Consider the following 19,560-nt stretch of genomic DNA (forward strand, 5'->3'; position numbering starts at 1 on the left):
GCTTGCAAATAGTCGCCATGTTTTTAAGGTTCCTTATACAAAGGATTAACTTAGCTGACGGAGACTGATTTAAAAGTTAATTTAAGTATATTCATTATATTGCCGCGTTATCAAAAAATAATAAAAATAAAAAGATTTAATTTATGAGGGCATACTAGAAATTAGTTTTTTTTTTGGTGTTGCTTGGTCGTAAATATATAAATACTATTTTTTTAGCAGCTCGGAACGGAACCCTTCGTGTGCAAGTCAAACTCGCAGTTAGACGGTTTTTATATTCTTTACTAGCTCTGTCGCAGCTTTGCCGGCGGCGTGATCTTTTCGCTTGAGTGTCTTATCTACCTTGGAAACGGTATACGTTAGTCAATTCAATGTATCAAGAGGTGAACAAAATACAAGCGGGCACTGACTTCTGAACAAACATAACTTATCGTTCTATTAATAAACTATGCCGAAATAAAATTTACTCAATGTTATGAGAAACTCGGAGTGAAATGAAATTCGTAGAAACCTGTTAGGGGTATGTGTTTATTATAACTGCCGTACCCCAGCAGGGCTAGCACAGACAGGAAACAAAAAGTATCCACACAAAAAGTAAGTATCCTCCGATTATATCCCCTGACATAATTAACGTGCCCACTTGGTAAATCACTGGAATATGGAATAGGAGAAGTTTACCCCCGTTTTTTAATACCCATATATTATTTGGATATTATTTCCACTTGTGCGCCAGTGCTCAGAGAGCTTAAAAAAAGCTGTGGGAGAACTTAAATTTATATCCTTTCCCCGGGGAGATAATTGTCTCCTGCCCATGCTCAAACAAGTTTTTAAGTTTTTCTTTTTCTATTTTGTTTTTGTGTATGCAATAAAGAATTCAATTAATCAATCACATGAACGCACACTCACGCATACACAGAAGCGTTAAACTTAAAACACCCCATCGCTTTTGCGTCGGGGGTAAACAACTAAAATGACAATATTGCACGGCGACCGTTCAATAGGCGGCCTTATCGCTAAACAAACAAAATTACAGTGAAATGCGCAGTTCTTTATTTATAGGCATGACAAAAATAAAAAAAATGTTTTTTTTCCATTTTATGTTATAGTACACAGAGTACCTACTCTTATTACCAATTAAGTTTCTACTTTCTAGTTCCGAGACAATTACTTTCAATCAAGACGGTCTTCAAAGTTTCTCAGTTATCGATTCTCGTATTAAAGTCTCATAAATATCAATTAATGACCCTCTTGTATCTATTCCAACCCGCTCTTTAGATTTCCTGGCCTCAACTTCCAAAGGATTCCGCAAGTTATTCAGCTATCCCATACAATTGTAATTCAATCTTGGTTTTTTCTTTTGATTCCGTATTCCGTATAAAGCTAACTGTAGTATAGAATAGTTATTCTATAATACTGATCACTAAGTTAACCGTAAATTGACGCACTTGGCCAGATGATTTTACCATAGTCCGATGGACGTCCAAAGAAGGACACGTTTTAGGAATTTTCACATGCTACGTTGTCGTGCCGCTTGTGTCCAACGATCTCTTAATGTCGTCTGCGGTCTTTCCCTCTTTTTTCGCCTTGTGCAAAAGCTTTATGAGGAGTTTATGTAGTACCATCCCTTTAAAGCCCCCGACATTAAACCACCACGTATCCCTCCTGTTGGCTTTGCTAGACGCCCAAGGTTGTAAACTTTTTGGCGGGTTTACAGCGTGGTCGTTGGTGGGCTTTATTTCTCAACCACATTTGGTGTAGGTAAATTCATGTGATAAATATACTACGACAATACACACATCGCCATCTAGCCCCAAAGTAAGCATAGCTTGTTTTATGGGTACTAAGATAGCTGATGAATATTTTTTATGAATATAATACACATAAATACTTATAATATACAGATAAACTCCCAGACACTTAAAAACATTCATGTTCATCACACAAACATTTTTCCAGTTGTGGGAATCGAACGCACGACCTTGCACTCAGAAAGCAGGGTCGCTGCCCACTGCGCCACTCGGCCGTCATCATGTTATAAAAATTAATCAAACCTAAAAATTTACGTTATTCGAACATCGAACCTCATGATTCTTCCAGTTGAAATCGCTAAATGTTAGGCCAACCGCAAGGTAGTAAGATTTTTATTAATCGGTTTTTTAAAAACCCGTCCGAACCGTTTCTTTAAATGGGATTAAAAAAAGCCTATATTACTTTCCGTCCTTTCAACTTACTTTATAACAAAAATCAAGTCGATTTGTTATTTAGGTCGTAAAGAAAGGACAAACAGACACACTTCTGCATTTATAACATTAGTATCAGGTTTGTCTTTCTCGGTGTAAACTTTTTTTCTAACCTACGTCTACTTATTTGATGAAAGTTATAGTAAGTACGATTTGTATGAAATCGAACGAGCGCCATCTAATGACACTGTTTCCCAGTATTCAGAAGGAACTAAGAACTATCCTGAAACGAAAATACTGCAGTTTGCTTAGGCAATCGCATAAGATTGTGTTAGTGACTATAGTCGTAAAAATGTAATAGGCCCGTTTTGACATTTGTCATTGCGACGTAACTAGTTATGGAACCATAAGACTCTGTACTCGATACTCACGATAAATCAATTCAAGTTTGTATCAGTACTTGATTGATATTATTATGTATTGTAAAGTGTTCGTTCGTTCAAAGTATTCCTTTAACTTCACAACCAATACGCGTGACTGGCTGTTGATTATACGTCCACTTTTCAACATGTTGAAACAGAGTTAGTACTATATAACAACAAACACAAAAATCGAGTCAAATCACTATGTTTAAATTAATGTCCAAAATAGAAGAGCCATAGTTAACGTAATAGTAAACAATATATTATATCAAACTTAAACGAGCGCACAGTCAACTTTACAAGATGAGGAACGAAAAACTGCGCAGTGCGCGCGGGGACGCTTCAGTCATGTGCCGCTTGGTCAGATACATTATCTCAGACTCATTATTTAGAACCCATTTTTAGAACCAAGCTCATTCTTTGCAGTAAAGATAACTACACAATATTTAATTTCGATATTCAGTAAAAAAATGGTTACAGCTCTAGTATAAAAAAAAAAGACTGAGAACGTAACTGTTTTCGGAACGTTTCGCAACAATTATAAATTGCATGCTACTATGAAGTAAGCGCAAAAAGAATACTCGCGATATATTCTTTCATATTATTTAACGTCCCAAAAAAATTTACGTATTTTTTAAAACACTGTATCTAATTGATTTTTATTTTTTTGTTTCTTTCAGTTTCGTTCCAAGTTACATTCTATGGTCTTGCACAAATGTCAAAACGGGCCTATTACATTTTTCCGACTATAGTGAGATTTTGTGTCAAGGGGAAATTTGTCACAGATGCAAAAACAAAAACATTCTAGGTCGAAAGAAGAATATATCAAGGTATTTTTGTATTAAGAATACCTATTCAGACTTCCTTTCAATTTTCATAGGTAGTTAGTAGGTACATTACAATAGCTAAATTCGTAACGCATTTAAATATAGCAACCACAACAAATCTCTAGGTATTGTTAACTTATGTAATAAGAGTTATAAATTTTGCAAGCAAAACTAATTTCTAGTAGCTAATTATTTACTAATACAGGTTGTACTTATTTTGTCAGTAGGAACGTAGGTTTCTACTGACAAAAGAAGTATGGATGATATAGTGATAGATGTAGCATCTATCACTATATCAGCCCGTTACTGGCCCACTACGAGACTTGGCTTGACAAAATGTTTGTGTTGTAAGATTTCGTATAAAAAATTGCGTATTTTTACTAAAAGATTTATGTAAAATTCTTTCAAAGTTTTAAAAAAATCATTAAAAACAAAATTGCCACGCGTAGCTTGCTTTTCGTTTTGTAATTATATGCTTTTTCGATTAAACAAATAAAAATAGGATGGCCAGCAAAAAAATCACACTGTGCAATAGTATTATTGCAGGTAGGCTTTTTAACTACAGGTAAATATTATTTTATTAGATACAGGTTATACCTACTTACTAACTTTATTGACCTTTGTGTCTATCAGGCTCAAACTAACGAGATGTGCAACAAAAATAAAATTTTGTTTCTAAAGACCGACAAAGACATTAAAATTTATTTTATTATGATAAGATTTTACTAATTATACCGAATGCCGAGCGGTTGCTAGATAATTAGTAAATACGTACTATAATTCCTAGGCAGTTGAAGATGCAGTGAACCAAGGAATTGTTACGTCTAAAATAGTTATTGTCTGGTGGGAGGCTTTGGCCGTGGTTAGTCACCACCCTACTGACAAAGACGTGCCGCTAAGCGATTTAGTGTTCCACTGCGATGTTGCGTAGAAACCGGTTAGGGGTATGACTACCATACTCCCTTAACAGGTTAGCCCGCTACCATCTTAGACTACATTATCTTCCCACCAGGTGAGATTGCAGCCAAGTGCTAACTTATAGTGTAACAAAAAAAAAGTTTCTTCCAACAACCGTTAAGATTGCAACTCATAATAAATATAGTTATCAACTCTACCAATAGTATAAGGGCTTCTGTAGACATAATATAAACATTACAGATGACTATTATTTTGTAATTTTTTTCTCATAATATAATGTTTAGTATAAAATTCAAAATTTATATAGGTATTTGAAGTAAGCTTAAGTAAGGGTTAGTCCTTTTTAAGTGACTACTACTGGCCTTTCTGAAATATACTTTATTATAAAGTAGGTAGCTGCCTGCTTTTTAAAAAAAATGTATTTGAACCTACGAGTGGTTTTCGGCTGTCACAGAGCATTAAATAACGTGAGTTTGCGCTTAGTAGAGGGCGTTCAAAAATATAACAATGGGATCTACCTATTCCATTTCGGGTGGACAGCATTGTTCCATGAATTGTTGAGATACTCTGAGAATATTGAATGACCTTTACTTCATTCTACCACGGAACAGCGAGACACCGTGAGCGGTGGCATCCTTATGTGGTTGATATACCATCAACACGCACGAAAAGTTTTTAATCCACGTTTCTAATACGTACCGCTAAGCGCTGGCCTATGAGTAATAATTAAAAAAAAAATTCTACACATAAGATCACTATAGTACACTATATTAATATCATGTCTCTTATAATGCTTTTTAGTTCTATCTAGTTAGTGCAGGTGGCCCTGCCGTTGCGTTCAGTGGTCGATTCAACGATCCGCACTCGTGGCCATAGTGGGTCCCGATCTCTCGCTGCCCACCGTTGTTCGCGCCATGATGAGCGGCGAGAGGTCCTGGAACGCCGTCGCCTCCTTCTGTGAGGAGGTCATGACGCAGGAGGCAGCGGAACGGCGGCGGGAGGAGGACGCAGTCGCGGATCCTCTCCGTCGCCGAAGAGCGGGTCGCAGGCGACGTGCTCACGAACGCCACCTGCCACCCTAACGAGGAGCCTCGGGCTACTGATTTGAGGTATCGGTCGCCCGACGAGAAACGTCCTCGAGTCGGGAGGCGCACCGAATGTTCCTGGTACGCCTCTGACGGAGTTTGGAAACCTTGAAAAGGTCCCCCTGTGGAGGGTCTGCCTCGGCGGACGCCGCTGGCTAGGATGCGGACGATTGCGCAAGTGTTCCCGTGTCCCAGTCACCAGGCGACGAGTAGGAACATCGCTGGGTTTAGTGGGTATTCTGGCTGCTTTATGCCGGTGAGTCCCACATACCCCTCCGGAAACAGTGCAGCTTCGGATGCGTTGTTTCCGGAGGGGATGCATAAACGCATTTCCCAGCGTTAAAAAAAAAAAAAAAAAGGTGGCCCTGCCGTACTAACAAGATGTAAAATAAATAAATAATTAATAACAATACTGTACTAAACATCAACGCTCGGATAACAAGAGAGCGAAAATTTAAAAAAAAACATGATAACGAAGTATTCTCAGAATTAAAAACAACAATAAGAATAGTGAACGTATAAGTGGCAAAAAATAACTAATACCTCGTACCTAAGTACTCGGAAACTATTGAGTGGGCCTACCTTTAATAGTATTGTGTCATAAATCATAATAGTATTGTTACTGTAAAGAGAAATACAATGAGGTAACCATTTGGAATTACTACATGAGCCTGCATTACTAGATATTTTCGTCACTCGGAAAAACTACAGCGACAAAGACCTTAGGCATCTATTTTTCTTTTTTTTTGATCCGGCTATACATTTTTTTTTACATTATCAGTGCAACACTTCATATGGCACGCAATGAGCACGTCCTGCAAGATGCCGCCAAGTGTTCATCAATATGAGACGTAGGTGTTAAGAATCATGTACCACCGGCAACCACGCACTTGAAGCCGTAAAACAGCATTGCAACAATGCTGCTTAGCGGCAGAAATAAGCATGGCTATAGAACTTCTCCGGACGAACACTGTCACAGAGAGCTCTACTACTAGTGCGCTACGTCTGACCAAGAAATTTCTATATATTCAAGCGAGTCGAATAAATTTCACGATGCGTGCTGTAAGTTGCGGACATTTCACAGCTCGCATTGGGTTTCATTATTATATAGAGTTCGTGTGGTTGGCTCTAAGGGGTTGTAAAACTTACCGAGCTCTGTGCGCCAATTGTAAGATTGCTACGTCTACGTTTATGTTTATATGTATCGAAACAGCGCCACCTAGTGACAGAACGATTTTTTTATACTTTTATTTCTCTACAAGTTACATCTTGACTGCAATCTTAATCGGTGTTAATGGCAGCTATATAAATCCCATGCCTCTAATCGGATTTTACGCGACATCCTACCGCAAGTTGGAACGCTAAATCGCTTAGCAGCATATCTTTGTCGGCAGGGTGGTAACTAGGCACGGCCGAAGCCTCACCGGACTAGATCGGAGAAAATTTAGAAATTATAACTTTTAAAATTGCCCGTGCTGGGAATCGAACCCGGGACGTTCAACTTAAAACCACAGAGCTCACCGCCGAAGATTTCCCAGTATTGTAAGTATATGGCGCTCTCTCGTATATATCGTAGTTAACTAACAATTCAGCAAAAGTAGGTATAATTTTAATGTTGGTATGAATGGAATAGTTATTATTTTTCTCTATGGTAATAACTTGTCCCAACAAAAGTAAACTCTATCATAAAGAAAATTCAGTTTACCATCGTCTGGACCAGCCGGCCCGGCGCGACTAACATAGAAATATAGGGCTGGAATAAAATCTCTCACTGTGTAGCCCGAGATCTCAAGCGCGAAAATCTCACACTTGGCACTCTGTTTACCCCAATATCCCGAACGCGAGTTATGTGACAGTCGGATTCCGAATTTCGCGATACTCATAGAGAAGTACGCTGTGTATGGCACAAACTTCGTAACACAGACTATAATAAATGGGTACTTATTACCGGCGAAAGAGCATCTTTAAAAACAAAATCATTCATGAAAATTTCACTATTTATATTATAAATCTTATAAATATTATTTATTACTTAATCTCGAAACTAATTCTTTTATTGCCGCACTCTGTATAGTCCACGCTTCACTCATCTGTCGTAGCACTCCCACTAGTTCTTGCTGTGACTGAGCTATGATCCGTTCCGTCTCAGCCCGCCTTTCTTCAATGGCGATGATCCGTTCGGTGAAATCCACCATCTGGCACTGTCTGTGGGGTGACGGAGTCATCAACCGACGTCGCCGAGGTGCTGCAGGCATAAAATAAATGTTTAAAGAACTTCTATAATATCTATCGACTGATGTATGCTCCCAGCGGTTTTACCCGCGTTACCTAAGGTTCGTAACTTATAGATGTATGTCCCGTTATTTCAAGGTATTATCATGTAAATAGCAAGGTTTAAGTACATAAAATTATCTTTTTAGCAAAATGTTTTTTTTGTAAGGATAAATATTCTATGCTCAAAGCGAATAAGTGAAGAGAGACTTTTTTTTTGAAATTTTACCAAATGATTTATGTTGGTACTTCATAAGGCATAGGTATAGTGCCGACTAAAGATTTATTGATTTTCGTATCATTTAGTCAGCGCACGCGGATAAAGAAACCTGGTTAGCAAATATTACTATTTCAGGCTGAAATATTATTAGTTATTGTTGAAATAATATATAGCTTAACTTAGCTTTATGAAAGAAATATTAAAATCAGTTCAGTAGTTTCTAAAAAATCTTTCCTCTTTATATTAATAGTTTAGATTAGTAGACTAGCTGTTGCCCGCGACTCCGTCCGCATTATTTTCGATTTTATTAATGGGAACTGGTTGTTTTCCCGGGATAAAAAGTTCCCGAAGTCTTTGTCGTGTCTTTAGGATTTAAGTTATCACTTGCTAAGATCGGTTTAGTTGTGCAGCGGTGCATAGGTAAAAAAGGTTTTTTTATCACCAGATTACCTGTGCTGTTCCGGGTTAAAAAGTATCCTCTATATGTCTCGGATGAAAGCTATATATGCGCCAAATCTCGCTTAGATCGATGCAGTGCTTTAGTCTAACATAGGCTTTTCTTTGCGGAATTCAATGATATACAATGCTCATTGTATATCATGGCATTTGCTCTCAGCAAGTGCTAATTGTTAAGTCAATAACTTTAGAGGACTCTTTTTATACGAATCACTTCCATTTCCCTTTATTTTTAAAACGTTAGTACCTATACCTCCTAGCGCATTACATTTTAGTTATATATATAATAAATTGTAAGTGTAGTTATTATTGGAAAAAATACATTACTAGGTGTATCACTGGCTTCCTTCCTTGTAGAATTTTTTCGTATAGATGGTTTTTCGTCCATCTGTATATCAAAAAAAAAAACCATAATTATTATAATGGCGCAGAATAAAGATATTATGACTTTACAAAAGTACTACGTTTATCATAAGAGTCTCACCAATTCTTCACTGTTACGTATAAGCTCATAATCCGTTCTATCAGACGCTCCGGGTGTTGGGTCCTGCGAAAAACCGCAATAACTAGGTATCTTAATAGGTAACTTGCTATTCTAGCACGCAACGTTTAAATTATAAGAACTTACATTTTAACTTACATTTAAAAAGGCAATATCAAAAGGTTTCGTCTCTTCGCGATCTTCCCCAAGGTTGAAATTCTGCAAACACACCCAAAATTTTCATTTGTGCTTCAGAATAAGAAGACAATTTATTATTTAGCGATAAATATCTATAAATATACTTGTATTCACCAATTTATTCTGAAAATAAATTAGAGCCGATCAAGGAAATTGGCAATAAGTTAAATAAGAGAATTATTTATAAGTTTCAAAAAATATTTATTTTAAGTTTAATAAAGCACTACCGACAGTTGAGAGCTTCTTGCTTTCGGGGTTTTCTGCAATGTAGGTTTCAGTTGGGACTAATAGAGAATAAACCGATGTAAAAAGTATTTAGAGCAGCTTCGCCAAAATACGATGCAGTTTAATCTGCCTGAACGCCTCAGGTGGGATGCACTTAAAAGGCTCGTTGCAATCGAAGGAATGCGTATTCTTTCAGGCCGTAGTTAAAGCCAAACCAATACAACTTTCCGGAAGTGGTAGTCTTTTTCTGTAAGGAATCCAAAATCGGCGAAACAGTGATGAGATAATAACTATGCTATGTAACAAGGCTATCATTTATTCTGTCGTAAATGCGAGGGGAGTTCTCAAGATCGCTTTTAAGCAGGAAGATGGGCCTACGGGTTTTTGTCGGCAGTAGTCCGACATAATCTTTTCACTTTACATAGATTAGAATCTTTACTTAAAAATGCCATCCGTGACTAATATGTCATACGACCGCGACTGTCGTGTCGAAGTTGACGCGATCGTCGCGTTGGGATCGCAGTCCACAATACCATAATCTACGGAATACGACCGTGATCTATGAAACGGACACTAGTCGCCCGGTGGCTGGGCCTCGGGAAGGCTTTCGAACATATCCGCGACCTAGCTAGAAGATAAAACAGCTTAACTACACAATTCTTAACCAACTATCTAATATAAAGCCAAAACAAGCAATACAACATACATTAAATGGATCGTTTTCTTCTGCTTTATTACAGTTTGCATAAACTTTTCCGCCTATCAAGGCCACCATACGTTTTTCTGTTGTGGAAAGAGTGATCACTTCTTCGGTTCCATCATCGCCGGTCTGTGTTTTATTGTTGGTCCGCATTTGAATCACTTTTCTTTTTATAGCTCCCTTTTTGTCTTTCCAATACTGAAGGATAACCAATAACGTAAAGTACACGTTGTTAGAAGCAAATATATAATATTATTTAGACGAAGTAGCAATAATTACTCAATTCCTTAGCATTTCTTATCTTATATCAATTTATTAATACGAATTGGAAACACTCCGCAGCCGATTAATTTCTCAATGTAACTTGATTAAAAAAACAATAAAACGAACAAAAGTATTTTTAGAACAAGTCATTTACTATTTTATTTCAGTATTCATTCATTTATCGACACTAGAGTCTGTTGGTTGGTTTGTTTATTTATTTTCTTGTCTGTTATCTAGGTTCGGCTCAATTACAGCAATGATCTTGAGGAAACTGCCACAGATGACGGCCGACTGGCGCAGTGGGCAGCGACCCTGCTTTCTGAGTCCAAGGCCGTGGGTTCGATTCCCACAACTGGAAAATTTTTGTGTGATGAGCATTAAGTGTTTTTCAGTGTCTGGGTGTTTATATGTATTTTCTAAGTATTTATGTATATATAATTCATAAAAATATTCATCAGTCATCTTAGTACCCATAACACAAGCTACGCTTAGTTTGGGGCTAGATGGCGATGTGTGTATTGTCGTAGTATATTTATTTATTATTATTATAGATACAAGACAAGGAAAAGGGTTAGGAAACCAAGGGACCCATTAAAATATCAATAATAACGGATAATTTTTTTTTATCACTTTCCATTTAAAAGTAACTGATAAAAAAGACAATCTAATTATAAACTAATCGTTATGCAAAAAAATCAAATTTAATCGTGTATGTGGGTGCGGATGGTGTATGAAAAATATGATGTGTGCGAATTATGTTTTTAATATAATTAAGAACATAACCTAACCTTTCGGTTTTCATAGTAATCCGTGACCGCATTTGAGCAGTGTAAACACAGGTGATGTTATGATTTTCACTGCGTATTTATTTGAAATTATTCAGTTTTTTTCTCTAAAAGTACATTAGGAAAAAAAAGTTGCAGAAATAAAAGATATTAATTATTTAATATTACAAATACTGTGGTACGCAATCAGGTTCATAAACCTTTTCCCTTTTTCCAGCCTTGCTTCCATACTGAAGATAATGTTATATGATTCTTTTCGCCACGAAAAACTTTAAGTGGGTGCAGCTTAGCCGATCGTTGCGAATTTTTGCATAAAGAAAGCTTGCATTCGGAAAACTAAAACAAACGCGAACGGAGTCGCAACTAGAACGGTATATAATATAAAAGACCTTAGCCCACTGTTGCCACGTTTTCCGACAGCCACACTCCACTCTGTTTAGCTTTTGGGCAATGTCTTGCCAGGCAGTTCGTGTGCGTTGCCTCGCGTGGGTAGTCCTGGCATGACCGGTGGCGAGCCAACGTCTCTTTTCTATGAAGTCGACTAATACTTCTATTTGTTCTTGGGTAGGAACATAGCTTCTGGACATACTAAAAAATAATTGTTTAGTACAGAAGCAATAATAAAAGCACAATATATCATTTTATTCTTATCTTACAGTATAACTCATTAAAAAAAAACTCAAAACATCATAAAACTATGTTAACTTAATCCTTCTCTTTTTTCCGTCCATTTATTCATTAACTCTGCTTTTTTCAATCTGGATTCCCACATCGATCACAGATTCAGTATAATTTTGGCCAGTCAGAACTGAGATATATTTTTTTTTTTTATATAAACATAAAGACAAAGGCAGTTGAGTTAAAATAAAATATTAATATGTAATTAACGGCTCACGTAAAATTTCCCAAATGCACTTTAAACACGACAGTTTAAACTCTAAAATAATGAAATTGGTAAAAAATATATTTAAAAACAAGCATTTCCTATTCTTCCATTTTATTTAACCCTTTTATTTTTATATCTTTTGTATACTATCATGTAGTTGCATACTTTGTATGCCAATTAAAATAAACAATAGGCTTTTATTTACTCCCCCGACTACGTCCCCCTACTCTGTCCCCCTGAGGAGACAGACTGTACAGCACTACCTACAGGGTAGGGGGACAGACTGTACAGCACTACCTACAGGGTAGGGGGACAGACTGGAACAATTCTAAAAAATTATGTTTCGTCCGCAGTCTCTAAAAGTCCACTGTCCACCATATTAAATTAAAAATAATGCCACTTTTAATGAACCATTAAAAAGGAATTTTGTTAAAAACACATGACTAGTAGATGCTCGATATATGTACTTAATGTTACATGACTTAATTCCGAAAAGTTACATTGTTTTTACGCAGGTAAGACACTTCCTTCCTAACGCCTTCTACTAGACTTTGTAGGTACCCTCTCTTTGAACTCATTAAATAATCGGAGAAGTTAGTATATAATACAACGTAATTTAATGTATAACATACTTCAACGAGTCGCGAAGCTGAAGTAGCAATGGGCAGCGCATTTAGCACGAAGAACTAGTGGACGCTGAGGTCCCAAACTACTGAAATTGCTACCCTACAAGCTAGAGCTTCTTTCGCTTTGAAAAAAATCAAAACTAGACTTTTGATAACGTTATTTTCCATTTTTTTATATTGAGCCAATAAACTAAAAATACAATTTAGTGAGCACTGAGCATAAGTATTCAGTTAGCTAAAAAGGTTTCAACTAATTAGGTAGATTATGACTTTTATATCTTATTATGTAAAGTAAGTGCATAAGTCTGCCATTCGTACACGCCAAAGTCGAAGAATTAAATAAATCTACAAATATACATAAAAAAACGGTGTATTCTTTTAATAAATAGGAAGGTACATAGGAACGTGTACGTGTTACGTTGATGATAAATTAGTAACTTGAACTTCACAATGATTTTCGACATAATCCGATTATGCAGCTTAGGGCCGGCCGGTGTGATATCTTTACATATTTATCACTGTGTCTTGGAATTGAGACATCTAACTTGTAATAACATGACTGAAACATACAAGCGTAATATTCGTATAACTGTTACGTAGATTAACGCTATACAATAACGATTTCTAACCTGTCTTATTTTATAAACAATCTTTTCATTACTTTTTGGGGTATATTTTTAAAATAGAAGAAAAACATTTAAAATGAAATTGAAATGAAAATACACTTTATTGTTCACCAAAACATAACAGAATAGATAACAAGAATTGGAATCAACAAATATACTATATATAACTATGTAGAATATTAAGCAAATGTTGCAATAATTAAACACTATTAAAAAGAAAGAGATATTCATTACATGTATGCTTTCATAATTTTTTAATATTTTCAAACTAAAAAGTAATTGTAAGATTGTTTACACAATAAGACATGTAAGAAAAAATGCCGCATATTCGGATGCTTTTTTACCTATGAAGATAACTTGCGGCTATGAATTTATGTCAGCGGATTCTTAAAATACAATACACTATGCAAGCGGTAATAGCTTAGAGATAAGGATTTCGGATTTACTTACGGGCCGAGATCGAAACCCAGAACGCAATTTTTAAGTTATGAGCGGTTTAAGCAATAAATATCACAGGTAAAGTAAAACATCGTGAGGAAACCAGCTTACCTGAGTCTAGAACCTTGTACCCTGTAGTAGGGTTAAAAATGATGATAATGATGTTGAATGTACTCGCATCCTTATATTTTTTTATTTGCAATTGAAAAATATAATTAAAAGAAGTCGCTCATAGCAATGAAATTTTATATAAATATCCAAATATCCTATCTATACCGATTTCTCGTAACATCACAGAATAAGTAAGAGTCAGCGAACGATTTTTTTTCGTGCATTGCTTATAGTACGTGCTACAATGTCTTTATTAATAAAATATAACACCTGCATTATGCATAATAATATATGATTGATGTTATAAATAATGATTCACTGCATATTATAGTGATTCTTGTTTAAAATATTGGTGATAATAGTTATCTCACTCTAGTACAGTCAATTATAGTACCTATGCAAACAAAGAAGACAACCGGAAACGCATTAGCTCCTCTGGTGCCACAGATATTCTTGTTGCCCGCTTTTTATATCCAAATGGATGATAATCATTTCTTCGATTATCACTCGTTTGGTTTGTCAGTCACTTTTCCTGAAGGTAAACAACCAAAATCTAAAATTGTTATATTCGGGCTTAGCAGAATATATCGTATACGCACTGTCAACTGTAAATTTTTGCCTTTTATTTGTGCACTACGCGGGCAGATGATATAAAATTCAATCAATAAAATCTCTAATACGGATTAAAAAACATAAGGCACATTGTAAGCTGAATAATAAAAAGCCTACCCTAAAGGTTTTATAACTTGTACTGGAGATTTTCTTTATTTTATATTAATTCACTGTAAGAGCAGTAAGTCTTTTATAATTTGAGTTAAAAACAAATAATTAAATAGTTCAAACAAACTAAAAAAACACGCTTGGTATAAAAAACTAAACTAATTTCTTTCTTTTAGTTTATTCATAATAGCGATTTTTTTTTAGTTTTTCTCTAGATCTATTATTTTTATTAGAGCAAAATTAATCGGTAACCCATCCACCATTAAAGAGATAAAATATATTTTATTTTATTCGGCCGTCTCTCGAAATGCAAGTTCTAATTATTATTTAAAACAGGCTATTAAAAAGTAACGCCATAGGTTTTTTTTACATTTGGGTCTAGATGGCGCTGTAGTAATTAGTAAAAAATCTTATTTTTTATAGTGAAAATTGGAATAAGCTTTTCAGATTAGTGTATTGTCATCGGTCCTCGATATGTCTACAAAGTTTGAAAGAAATCTGACCGTTTAAAGTGGGTCAAAATCGCGCCCAAAGCAGTCGGTTACAAACAAACATACAAGTGAAGCTAATATAAAGCGTGTAAAAAATATGCCTTCAATGAGCATTAATGATTAATAAGTTTAAATATCTCTATATTCTACGGTTTTGTGCCAACCAGTGGCACTCTGCGTATCGTCTGTTCATCTGTTCGAGGGTTTTAATACAGTGCGTTTATGTTTTACGTTTTTTTTTATGACAACGGGAAGTACCCAGATTTTTATATATTCAGTAATTAGTAAATGTACGCTAAACAAAAATATACGCTATATGTACGTATATTTTTATGAACTAGAACTTTGGAATTACTGTGCAAGAAGAGCCAAGACCAATGACTTTCTTATTACACAATTCCTCAAGTTCCTATAAAAATGATGGTGACGAATAGACTGACGGTATAACGGTTTCATTTTCTATAATGAGGTTCGAAACAAGATAACACCTTAATATAGTGTCAATTAAAACGGTATATTGAAATTATCAAAACATGTAAGTATAAACAAATCCATAATAATATTACGATGATACACGATTATTATCATAGAATTATTCAAATGAAATGAATATCGATTATTAGTGTAGGCATGCCACTAGCTCACAACAAGTGACTTAATTATAGCTGGACAACTTAAGCTCTGTTATGATCTATCAACAAGTGACTTTATTAAAGCTGTACAACTTAAAGCTTTGTTATATTCAATCAAAAAGTGGATTTATTATAGCTAGACAACTTATAAGCTTTGTTTGTTACTACAGAACTTTGTTATTTATTAACAGATTTTGAAATTTATTTTCTTTTTTGCGAAACTGTATACTTTTCAAGTGGTCCCATTTTCATTCGGTCAATATCCATTCTCGACACGGATTCTGGAGAAATTGAGAGAACTCTGCAAACAGTGGCGTGCATTGGGTTCCTTACCAGGGTATGCATACTGCAGGAAAATTGAATATAACGGTTAAAATTCTCCTCCTATACGGGTTATATATCAATTTTAGGGTATGCAGTGCTTTTGTGCGTGTATGATGTGCACGCCACTGTCTGCAAATATTATTGGCACACCTACAACGATTTGAGTATCTTTTAGTGTAACTTTGGATTTTCTTTCGGAAAATACCATTTGGTAAAGTGAAGCTGGTGATGAAGACTCCGGATGGCCACCGGAACTACACAATAATAAGTATTACACGGGTTGCGATTCGATTATGGTATATGGCTGATAAGCAATTTAGTCTCGTCAAAATAAAGAGGCTGATGGTGAAGTGTCGATTTACTTTGATTATACGTGTGCTAGTAAAAAAGCCAATGTGTTCGCGCTTAATACAAACGCCAGAAAAAGCTATAAATGTAACGAAATATTATATTTTTAGCAAAAACAAACAAACTATATGTATAAAAACGTTTATTAATTAATGGTGTATACTGATTAGTTAAAAAGTGTCTTTACTCTGTCGTCATTTAATTGATGTAAGGGAAAATGTTTTTAAACGGTTTTGATTTCGTTTATCTGTTGAGTGTTAATCTAATGAGAGAGTAAAACCAAAAGTAGAGTTTTTCTGCAGAATTTTGTATGGGACTGCATATCAAGTACACTATTGATTAGTTTATTATTTACTAGGTTTTATTCGCGATTTCGTTTGTTTGAAATTTGGTTAAAGGTACTTTTAACTATTTCTGTAGGAACATTATAATTTTGCGGTATAAAATGTAGGTACTAAAATTCAGGGTAGGTATATCGCCATTCCAAATAACAGCCAAATCTGTTTTGTTATTGTAGCGTAAAAGAAAAAACTTTCACATTCAAAATAGTTGTATAGGATACAATTATTACTCAGTAAATATTACTTAAATAAGAAATTGAATAATTTATTTTATGTAAGTTAACGAGGTACCTACCTACTGAGTGAATTTTTCCAAGCATTTCTATTTTCTGATTTCCCGTTTTGCCTCTATTTACCTACCTAATCTTTCCCGCGTTTTAAAGGAGCCTATATTACTTACAGAAATTTTGTGCGAAGTTCTCTAGAGTTTCTAAATCACAGCCACTGGAATATGATTAACTTGTTTCGATAACTTCCTGTTTTAAGTGCACGGTTTTTGTCTTACAACTCGAGGTCATCCATGGGACGAACCAATAATATTAAAATAACTTTTTGAAATAAATTTAGTAAATACATAATTTAAGTAGATAAACACGAAAATTCTAAACGCGTCCAAGAACGATTTTCTACAGATGGCATCACACACGGAAGCTTCGGCATACAGTAAAGGAGGCATCTGGTACAAGACTCAATTCACAGCTATAGAAAGTAGTGCAGGGCCACTTTCGACGGACGTCGTCGGACCTTCGTATTTCATAACAGTAAGCTGTTAGCAAATTACTAGAAAACTATAGGTTGTTTTAACTTAGCATGAAATGTCCGAATTCGATTTCAAACTCGACCTAAAATGCACCGTGCACCTTCCATTTCGACTCTTCTTTGCAATTTTTAGTTGCATAAATAAAATGAAACAAAACAATTGAGAAGATGAACAAACATTGAGTACGATAATCCCTATTAGGTATACAGCGTTTTATATTCCGTCTCAATTTTTTTATAAATTATTAAGAATAAACTGTTTGTTAGAAGTAACCAGACTCAGAAATATAGTCAAAAACGCTGTGAAGAACATCATAATTTTATGTATAGTAGATATTATATTTGGACGGCCGACTGGCGCAGTGGGCAGCGACCCTGCTCTCTGAGTCCAAGGCCGTGGGTTCTATTCCCACGTCTGGAAAATGTTTGCGTGATGAACAGGAATGTTTTTCAGTGTCTAGTTGTTTATATGTATATTATAAGTGTTTATGTATATTATTCATAAAAAAATATATTATGTCAGTCATTTTAGCACCCATAACACAAGCTACGTTTACTTTCAAGTTAGATGGCGATGTGTGTATTGTCGTAGTATATTTATTTATTTTTATATTGTTGGTACATCACTTTGCAATATTCAGGATCTTAAGTAGTGTTTATGACTAGAACATAAAGTATTTAGGTTCCATGCTCATAAAGTTTTTATAAAATTTAACAGTATTATCTATGGTTATTCAAGCTATAAATGATGTTTTCAAAACGAGTAGGTATCCTAACCCCAAAAAAACATAACTAAACATACGGTGGTTAGAATTCACCAGATAATCTGCCTTGTTACAATCTTAAAATCGCACACTGTAAATTAGTATTTATAATTCACAAAAGGAGACCAAACTTTTCAAACATTGCATGCTTTAGCAATGTTTGAATCATTATAAGGCTTAGTAGCTCAGGGGACAATGGAAAGTGCAAATTAGTACCTATTGAGAGAGACAAAGTTGCAATGGGCGAGGCACATTGTTCGGACCATTAGGAGGGAATAAGTCATAAAGCAAGTTGCAATGAGCCCTACAATTTTTTTTTAATGCAGGGTTGCTTTAAATCTAAAGCAAATACTTGATATTAATCAATTCGATATTAAACTAAATAGTAGTTTTTTTTACAAAGTGAGATCTTTGACGCAAAGCTAACTTACCTACTTATTTTTACATAAATTAGTGACCTTACCTACTTATTTTAACATAAGTAGTGAGTGAGTACTTAATGGATGGCATAAGTGACTGAATTGTGTATGTGCAATAATAATTAGATTCCTGTAGTTTTTGACCCAAATTTAAACAATACAATAAAACACAATTTATTACAGCGAGGTTACTACACAGACCTGAGAGATCTCAAAGCATAGCTTTCCTCATAGCCTGTTGAGGTTTAGAACATACTTATAACAACACGTAGCTATGTTGCAAAAGCCCAATTGTATGTTCTACCTTGCTTTTTTTTTTTAAATTTTGTGGTGTAAAATAAAAGTGTATTCATTCATTCACAGTTAGCAATACCCCAAGTAAATTTCAGTATTACTTCACAAATAGCCCACTCAGATTGTTGATTTTGTTGGTGGCTAAAGTATCCTTCTGTTGATTATTACTGCTTTCTAACTTTACCATTGATATTATCTAGACTTTTCAAACATGTTTAAAAGTTTTATATGCACAAGATGTATACATTTGTTGAATGAAGCTGTTGACATCTTTTATCAAATTTGGTCAATATTAAATCATATATTTTAATATATTTGTCCATAATATTATGTTATTAAAATGTAGGTATATTGGAGAGAACTTCGAAAGCAATCCGGAACAATAACTACCTACTGAATGAAAAAAATACGAATAATATAAGGTATACTTACATGAGTGATGTACTATTTACAGACACAATATTTAAGATGTAGTTTAAAATAACATTAGAATTTCAGTCTATATCAAAAACATTAAAAATATATACACTCAAGTTTTGACAGTACAGTGGCTTTAGACATTGACAAATAGCATTTGACATTGACCTTTGTCTGTGACATTGACATTTATTTAAATGTGACAGTGACAGTAAATAACACAGATGGCTAATTTTCACAGATATACAACCACTGGAAATCAGAACTGGCATCTGAGGTTTTTAATCTAAATCTTGTATCCACACACAACTCCCCTCATCCTATGTGTTTATATA

At 35.0% G+C, this 19,560-nt stretch overlaps 2 protein-coding genes across 3 annotated transcripts in view; one reads left to right on the top strand and one right to left on the bottom strand.

Moving 5' to 3' along the window:
• LOC120627865 (calcium release-activated calcium channel protein 1-like) overlaps positions 1 to 19,560 on the top strand; it is a 59,214-nt gene that overhangs the window by 12,137 nt on the left and 27,517 nt on the right. The gene's annotated exons all lie outside the window — the stretch shown is intronic.
• Positions 7,439 to 19,371, bottom strand: LOC120627866. 2 transcript variants are annotated; one of them, XM_039895982.1, is made up of 7 exons: positions 19,241 to 19,371; positions 11,419 to 11,617; positions 9,987 to 10,178; positions 9,017 to 9,076; positions 8,861 to 8,923; positions 8,704 to 8,764; positions 7,439 to 7,674 (listed from the first exon to the last, which is right to left on the bottom strand). In XM_039895982.1, the coding sequence occupies exons 2-7, from the start codon at positions 11,614 to 11,616 to the stop codon at positions 7,451 to 7,453; spliced, it is 798 nt and encodes a 265-aa protein (XP_039751916.1). In that variant the 5' UTR covers position 11,617; positions 19,241 to 19,371; the 3' UTR covers positions 7,439 to 7,450. The 2 variants fall into 2 exon arrangements, with proteins under 2 accessions (XP_039751916.1, XP_039751917.1); XM_039895983.1 differs by lacking the exon at positions 19,241 to 19,371 and adding an exon at positions 14,111 to 14,224.

The sequence above is a fragment of the Pararge aegeria genome, chromosome 12 (assembly GCF_905163445.1).
Source record: "Pararge aegeria chromosome 12, ilParAegt1.1, whole genome shotgun sequence".
NCBI classification, from domain to species: domain Eukaryota; kingdom Metazoa; phylum Arthropoda; class Insecta; order Lepidoptera; family Nymphalidae; genus Pararge; species Pararge aegeria.

Coding starts and splice junctions, on each gene's coding strand:
- LOC120627866 (XM_039895982.1), bottom strand. CDS start 11,616: ATGTCCAGAAGCTATGTTCCTACCCAAGAACAAATAGAAGTATTAGTC. Junction 10,179..11,418: donor CGTGGCAACAGTGGGCTAAG/GTCTTTTATATT, acceptor GTTATCCTTCAG/TATTGGAAAGACAAAAAGGG. Junction 9,077..9,986: donor AAGAAAACGATCCATTTAAT/GTATGTTGTATT, acceptor GTGTGTTTGCAG/AATTTCAACCTTGGGGAAGA.